This window comes from Ostrinia furnacalis, unplaced genomic scaffold (assembly GCF_004193835.3).
Source record: "Ostrinia furnacalis isolate ACB-3 unplaced genomic scaffold, ASM419383v2 OfSCF6232, whole genome shotgun sequence".
Classification (NCBI taxonomy): Eukaryota; Metazoa; Arthropoda; class Insecta; order Lepidoptera; family Crambidae; genus Ostrinia; species Ostrinia furnacalis.
In genome coordinates, this window is record NW_021136471.1 from 139,943 (window position 1) to 148,338 (window position 8,396).

The 8,396-nt window shown below is 41.9% G+C and overlaps 1 protein-coding gene across 1 annotated transcript; it reads left to right on the top strand.

Moving 5' to 3' along the window:
* The first annotated feature begins 1,842 nt into the window (after nt 1-1,842).
* Nucleotides 1,843-8,186, top strand: LOC114362151 (xylulose kinase-like). The gene is made up of 8 exons (XM_028317431.1): nt 1,843-1,943; nt 2,458-2,540; nt 2,763-2,910; nt 3,442-3,618; nt 4,940-5,173; nt 5,756-5,912; nt 7,203-7,463; nt 7,901-8,186. Exons 1-8 carry the CDS (start codon nt 1,890-1,892, stop codon nt 8,080-8,082), a joined length of 1,296 nt encoding a protein of 431 aa, XP_028173232.1. The 5' UTR covers nt 1,843-1,889; the 3' UTR covers nt 8,083-8,186.
* The last annotated feature ends 210 nt before the right edge of the window (nt 8,187-8,396 follow it).

Sequence of the window (8,396 nt, forward strand, 5' to 3'; positions counted from 1 at the left end):
ATACCGACTGAGGCGTACCCCTGGCGCTAGTGGACACTCAGCTTACGAGCTCATGTTTGGCCGAGAAGTAAGGACTAGACTTCATACTATGCTCAAAACCCCACCAGTCACTCCATCGAGAACTAGTGACACATTGGCCTTACATACAAGACATTTTGTTTATGGAGACAGAATGCAGGCTAGACTATATGGAAGCTCCGCTCAGAGGTGAACATTTGCCACAGTGGTACAGTGCCTGGGCAAGCTGCATAGTGCAGCTATCGTGCGTACGGACGGTGGTTTGACCTGGACGCGCCATCTGGACCAGCTGCTGCCGGCGCCACTGGTGCCAGCAGTGCCGCAGCCAGAAATCGCGGCGGCGGTGTGTCATGTCTGACCTACTTTATGGTTGCTTAGCAACGCGTTTTATTCATTGTTATGACAATTTAGGTTCCACAATATCGAAATATGACGATTGAATGTGTAAACCAAAATAAGGCGAAGTTTAGAGGTGGAGTTTTGTTGCATAAAATAATCTTTGACATTTTTTTTTCTTTTTTTCTTCGGGAGTGCTGGGCCCCTGGTCATAGTGGGCCCCTAGGCACTGGCCTAAAGTGCCTTATGGATAATACGGCACTGCAAATGCCACGTCCTTAGTACCTACTTAGCACATACATACCGCAGCATGAAATTACACCCTTATTATTGAGATACGATATCAGACAAGCATACATACAGCCTACAGCCAATGGGCAAAACCATTACTCATGTTTATCTGTTTAAAATTATTCTACACTAAAAACTACTGCTTGCGCAGGGATGTTATGGATATCCGTAACCGTAACCGAAACCGGTTTCTTGTTGTGTACGTTTCGTTAATCGAGTATTTTCGGGCAAGTGGGTGATTAACCCGCTGTAAGTCAACCGAAACCGGTATAAGATTATTCTTATATCCGTAACTAACCGTATCCATAACCGAAACTAATCCATAAAATCCCTACTTGCGACTGATGACTATGGTGTTAAGTTTAATCAGGCCACCTGACCGATGTTTGATAGTATTTGACACTCACTGCACACATGAATTTTGTTCAGGAAGCTTTCCTAATTTATTTAATTAAGCAATAAGCAATGTCTACGTGCTGTAACTTTGCTCATAATATATATTAGGCGTTGTATGGCCGCAAAGTAGCAATTAATTAAGAAAATACACATAACAATTATTTACTACAGTAATTAATCAAGGTAATAAATAGTATTTTGTTACTTTTATAATTGATAATTCATTATTAACTAGCTGACCCGGCGAACTTCGTACCGCCTTAGCGTAGAGATTTTCTTAATATTTTTTTCCGTAAGAACCATCCTTGGACTTCCACAAACATTAAAAAAAAAGAATTATCGAAATCGGTTCAGCCGTTCACACGTGATGCCGTGACAACGCGAAACGGGTTTCATTTTTATATATATATAGATGAAACATTTTTATAAGTAACAAGATGAATTAGCCAAGGTGAATGAGGAAAGCTGAATACGCGCATCTGAATTATTTAATTAAATTTTAAAATTATGACGAGATGGTAGTTAGATAACATTAATAAGTACTTAATTTATTAAGGATTTGATACTCTGGTATTTGAAGATATTTAATAGAAAGTACTAAGTACAAGTTTTAGATAGACGTATTTAAAATAACATAACTGGGTCACATATTCGACAGTTTTATGATAAGTTTTGTCAGTTCAACATACTCTACAATAAACTGACGCTATCGTGAAATCGTGTTATAAAATTTTACAACGGCATTCAGTCACGAAAGCCGCATAGTAGCAAACGCGGTGCGGCCACTCCCGAACGGAGTGTACTTGTGTCAAATTATTACGTGCCTGTCAAAAAAGTGTAAAAAAAATATGGACGAATCGCGGAAGAAAACTTTTTTGGGATTCGATTTTAGTACGCAAAGGGTAAGTTAATTATTAATTTATAAATTATTACGTACAAGACTAAAGGACTAGAAATCAAGATTTTTTTATTATAGCTGTCCTATACTCATTAATTAATGTAATTAATGAAAACGCCGGAGTAATTAATTAATTGGCGATAACATCTATTAGTTAACTGACTTGAATTTTTAATGTGTAACTGTGTTAACTTATGACTCAGGCTGCCATATCTAGACTTAGAGCTATTTAACAGTATGCTGCAGAAATCTTAGAACTTCTAATTTAGTTTTACCATAACCGTAATTACTAATTTAAAAATAAAATTTAGCATCTGTTATGCACTAACCTAGAAGTTATGAACTGTGTAATTTTTAAAAGATTCAATGAAAGTGCATTGACCGAGGCAAAAAGTTTACATTCTATGTATCAAGGTCAACAATAACACCGTCTATAAATGTATTCAGTAAATTTTAAATTATCACTTTCATAATATATTTTGCATATTAAATTATTTGTCATTTGTTTGTTCTTTTAGCTAAAAGCAATTGTAATCGGCGAAGAATATGAAATACTTCACGAAGCAGCAGTTGAATTTGATGTTGATCTTCCAGAGTTCAGGTAATTGTCAAAACTTTTTAAACTTTTTTTGCATGAAAATGGAAACATACACATTTTAATATTGATTCTCCTTGAATAATAAATTGCTTAAATTGAACTCCAACTTCCCTATATCATACCAGATTTTTTTCCATGAAAATGTAAACATACACATAGTAATATTGAATCTCCTCGAATAATAGATTGCTTAAATTCAACTCCAACTTACCTATATCATACCAGAACGGCCGGTGGGGTGCTCAAAGGAGAGCGCGGTGAGGTGACAGCCCCCCCTCTGCTATGGGTCAAAGCCCTGGACATGGTGATGGACCGCCTGGTAGTGGCTGGCGTTGACTTCTCCTTGATCGATGCCTTGTCGGGAGCAGCCCAGGTAGGTCTTGGAAATAGAAAGTTTTTATGGTTAAAGCCATCATTGTATGCTAAGTTGTGGGAAAACATTTAATAAAGCCCTCAAATCTTTTGTTATAATCAAAAGTATTGTAAACGTTTTGATTTCTTTTCCGTGTTGCAGTGAAAGTTAAATTCATTGTTTTTAATATATTCAAAGTTCTAATTCGAGATTTATCACCCAGACATCTATTTAATATAATGTAAAAACTTTTTTCTGTCAAAAGTAATTGTTTCCTTTCATTTAACTTTATTACTGTTCAAGGAACATTAAAACAAAACAGATTATTTGTAGATTATTTATATTTATTTTTATAATGCATCTTTTCTTCCGAATTTGTTATCTTAGAATATTAAAAAATGTAGTATAGGTCGCACAACGAATGTTGAGGCGATTTAGAATACGCAAGAAAAATCTTAGATTGTGATGATTGCCTCAACTCTTGTTGCGCGATCTTTATTACACTCTAAACAAAACACTATTACATATTCCATGTATATCTTCCTCCCTTAGCAACACGGCTCAGTCTGGTGGGCCAAGGACGCGGAGTCCCGTCTGGCGACACTTGCCCCGGATCAGTTCATCCACACGCAGCTGGCTACTTCCTTCGTGACCAACTCGCCCGTGTGGATGGATTCCAGCACCTCTGCCGACTGCAGGGCGCTGGAGGAGGCTGTTGGAGGACCAGAGGTGAGTGTGGGCAGACAATAGTGGCCTTTATCAGCATAGCAACAAGGCTCAGGATGGCAGGACAAAGACCAGAGTTAAAGTCGAGTGACCAGTTTGGGCAATAGTGTCCTGTATCATCATAGCTACAGGGCTCAGTATGGTGGGGCAGATACCAGAGGTTTGATCAGTGTGGGAAATAGTGACCTGTATTATCATAGCAACAGAGTTCAGTGTGGTGGTGGGCCAAGGGCCAGAGGTGAGTAATCAGTGCGAGCAATATTGACCTGTATCATTATAGCAACAGGGCTTAGTATGGTGGGCCAAAAACGTGGTAACTGTAGCCACACTGGCTCCAGAATATTAAAGAATAAAATACAAAATGAATCCGAATGGGAAAGACAAAAACATTGTTAATAGAATTTAGCAGGTAGGTAGTACATTTCCACGTTCTAATTTAATCTGTGTTATTCTCTAGTTTTATAATCCTAATAAAATCTATTAATATCACAATAATTGTTAACGAGATCAGTACAAACAAGGTGCAATGGAGCATTGCAGGTAATTTCTCGTTTCTAGCTCACATTACTAATACCAGAATCGTTTATTTTTTTAAGTAGGCTAAAGTGCTTTCTCTCGAGTACCGCTTTAATTTTGCAGATTGCAGCTCAGTTCTGTGCTCATGAATTTATAATAACAGAAAATTCTATACGACAAAAACTGAGTTCAATTACTCTTTTTTTATAATTCGCAATGTGTTAACTTTAGAATTCGTTCAAGGCTAACAAAAAAGTCGTTAATTTTTTGCAATTAGGTTCGTACAAAACTTTACACAATACAATAATTTTGAGCCCACCAACCGCTTCGGGATATGGTGAGTGAGATAGCGAATCTCAGGGCGGCAAATTCTTCTATTCTAACCCAGGAAATGGTCAAAATAACCAGGTCAACATTGCCATCAGTTCGCGAGCACACAAATCCGCAATATTCTCCGCTCTGCTCAGAGTGGTTTTATAACCTCGTCTATTTAGTTTTATGATATTCCTAGGAACTGGCCAAATTAACCGGTTCTCGCGCATACGAGCGGTTCACGGGGGCCCAGAACCGCAAGATGTTCCGCACGCGGCCGCGAGCGTATAAAGCTGCGACGCGGATCTCTATGGTGTATTTATTTCTTAAAAGACTCTTCGTTTCCAGGAGCTGGCCAAATTAACGGGGTCTCGCGCATACGAGTGGTTCACCGGCGCCCAGATCCGCAAGATGTTCCGCACGCGGCCGCGAGCGTATAAGCTGCGACGCGGATCTCTATGGTGTATCTATTTCTTAAAAGACTCTTCGTTTCCAGGAGCTGGCCAAATTAACGGGGTCTCGCGCATACGAGCGGTTCACTGGCGCTCAGATCCGCAAGATGTTCCGCACTCGCCCGCGAGCGTATCAAGCCGCGACGCGGATCTCGCTGGTGTCTTCCTTCGCCTGCTCCCTGTTCCTGGGGCGTATCGCTCCCATCGACTTGTCGGACGGCTCCGGGATGAATCTGCTCGATATACACTCTTTGAAGTGGGACGAGAAGGCTTTGAAGGTAGGTGTTATTTATGAACTGGTAGTTTAAGTTAACGCTTTTGTATTCTTGTATAACTTGAATCCAGAAGTAAAAAGGCAAGTTGACCCCTCGCAGGAGACATGCGGTTGCGAGCCACCAACTGCACTAAAACTTTCTACAATATTTATCATATATTTATGATCTAACTTAAGTATCTAATCTCCCGCTTTTTTCATCAATCCGTTGCTAACTATCTTCTTAAGGTCGCCGGTCCATCAAGCTAGTGCGCATCTTGTCACTACGTTTCCTGAAACTGTCTCATTCAACCGATATGCTCCAGTTTGCCTCAGTTAACCATCATTTAGCATCCCAAACTTATTTAGTCTACTGCCCACTTTGAGAATAATTTATTTTTAGCGCCCCCCATTTTTGTGGTCAAGAGTCGAGCTCAGTCGATGTCTAAGAGTCCTCCTAGTAGATGAAGGCCTCCCAAGCCTCTACACAACGTCCCGATTTTTTTCTGGGTCTCTTACCGCCCCCCTTTAAGCCTGCAGCGCCCACACTTTCGTCATCCACTTAAGCTCATATAGCAACCTGGTAAACTCGACACTTTATTTCCAGGCATGCGGAGACGAGACCCTGGCCCAGAAGCTAGGCGAGCCGATAGCGACTGCTAGCGACCTGGGCGTCATCTCGCCATACTTCGTGGCGCGCTACGGCTTCCGCGCCGACTGCAGAGTGGTCGCCTTTACTGGAGACAACTGCTCTGCGTTAGCAGGTAATCTATATCTATGAAAGCGAAAGGTCACTGATTGACTGACTCACTCATCACGAAATCTCAGAAACTTCAAGTGCTAGGAGTCTCAAATTTTTAGAACGTAGGTGTTCACTAAGACGGGATTTTGCAAAATTCAACTCCTAAAGGGGTAAAGCGGGATCCACGCGTACGAAGTCGCGGGCGGCTGCTAATAATAAATAAATAGCTGGACAACTGTCCAAGTGTAACTACACTGTAATGTAGCCCCAAAGAAACGGGTATAAACTAAGAGTAAAGCATACGATGCGTTGCGGCGGCGGTGCGACGCCGGAGCAGTGTCGCTGCGTCGTCTTCCATAGAAATCTGTAGCGGGCACAGGAGCGGTGCGACGAAATCTTTGCGGTGCGGCGCTGCAACTCATCGTGTGCTTTGGCTTTTACTTTTTTTATACAAATATACAGCACAGGAGGATGGCTCTAATTCATCAGAAGCAAATAGAGGATTGGGTCTAAACATCCCAATACATAACTGTATATTGGACAATCTTCTAAAGAATCTGCTACCGTGGCTTGATTGGACGTCAGACCAAAGTATTCCCATAAAACACTGACACTTACGAAATATGTATGTTAATGTATATTGGCAAAGTAAATAAGCATACAATCTTAGTAATATACTTCGCGAATATCTAAATAAATATTTATCTGGGAGTTATCTTAGCAGATAACTCAAGAGGGCTAAGGTTTACAAGTCGTCAAAAAACAATTTCGCGATAAGATATCTAACTGGCAGCACACGAGATTAAGGCGATGTAATGTGACAGCGTTTGATTCGCTTATCTTGTATGATTGTGTTTACAATACTGAGATGTTTGATAATAAAATAATAACTCTTTAGATGTGATTTTTGTACAATCTTAATAATTTGCTTTGAACCGCGATTTCGTATTAGAAAACTTAGAGGAAATGAAAATGCTCTAGAATCTAGAAGCATTAAAAAACGTAAATAGTGCCAAGAAGGGATTTTTGGAGTCATTCCTCAAGGGTTATACTCGTAATACTGATTGAAAGTTTGTATGAAACTTCATAATGTTGCAAAATTCATGCAAAAACCAGTTGGCTGGATAATGATACTGACGCGTCCTTCTTAGCACGAGATTTTGTTTTTTTTTGTTCTGTGCCAAATAAAGCGTAGTCTATTATAATCTATACGTTGATTTTGTGGCTGGACACAGATTTTCTGTGGACGCCTTGTAATGAATGTAATTATGAGCACTTAAGAGAAAAATACATGCAAAATTTTACTCCACAGGTCTTCGCCTCCGCATCGGCTGGGTGGGTCTCAGCCTGGGCACCAGCGACACGCTGCTGCTCGGGCTCCCCGCGCCCGCCGCGCCCCCCGCGGGACACGTGCTCGTGGGGCCCACGCACGATGCCCCCTACATGGCCCTACTGTGCTTCGCTAACGGCTCGCTGACGAGGCAGAACCACCGCGATCGCTTGGCTGGACCCAGCTGGGATGCGTTCAATGATTTGTTAAGAGCGACTGTTAGAGGCAACATGGGATATATGGGTGAGTCTTAATTTAGGAGCTATAGAAAAATACCGCGCTTCTTGCGGCGGGGCACGTCCTAATAGGGCCCAAACACGATGCCCCCTACATGGCCCTACTGTGCTTCGCTAACGGCTCGCTGACGAGGCAGAACCACCGCGATAGGCTGGCCGGACTTAGTTGGGTTGCCTTCAATGATAATGATAACAAACTTCGATAGTATCAGCGTGATTTCTTAAAAGAACATTAAAAGGTCAAATTAAACTCTACCTCATAAGTCAAGCGTGTTGGTAGATTGCTGGCTCTTGAGTCTTCTGAGCTCTCGAACGAACCCTCAGAGTCTGACGCGAAGCCTATTTGTATCATCATTACTGTCCTCTCTCCGAGTTCGAGCCTTAAAAGTTCAGTAACTTCACTCAAAGATTTAATTTTCGACTTGGTGTTTATTTGTCCCTCAGGCGTGTACTTTGACACCGCGGAAATAGTCCCACGGGCGGCGCCGGGCCGCTGGCTTCGGGACGCGAACGGGCGCGCTATTGACCGCTTAGCGCCGCAGTTTGAAGCGCGCGCGCTACTAGAGGGACAGGCTTTAGCGCGCCGCGCGCACGCTGAAGATATGGGATTCACGCTGGGTGAGTGAGAAATAACAAGCATGATATCCACCAAAACGGAGAGGAGAGGAAACGAAAGGAGACGTTTTGAATAACCAATCGGATTTCAGCGGGTACCTCTACCCTTTTGGCAGATTGAGCCCCACATAACTGCTCCCTTGGCTGGTGGGTATTAGAGGTGGGCGCCGATATATAATTGGCCGGCGGCGGCGCGCCGACTTTTTGACTTCGGCGGCGGCGGCGTCGGCGGCGTGACCTTGTTTGACCTTTATTCATTAGGTTTTTTTTTTAAATCTGCTTTTTTAGTATGTGTCGTCAAGACTAATCAGGTGATTTGCAGTTG

Bases quoted from the DNA above. Each gene is read 5' to 3' on its own strand.
- LOC114362151 (XM_028317431.1), top strand. From the start codon at position 1,890: ATGGACGAATCGCGGAAGAAAACTTTTTTGGGATTCGATTTTAGTACG. The intron at 2,911-3,441 runs GTAGGTCTTGGA...TTCCTCCCTTAG, and splicing joins CCTTGTCGGGAGCAGCCCAG to CAACACGGCTCAGTCTGGTG. The intron at 3,619-4,939 runs GTGAGTGTGGGC...CTTCGTTTCCAG, and splicing joins AGGCTGTTGGAGGACCAGAG to GAGCTGGCCAAATTAACGGG.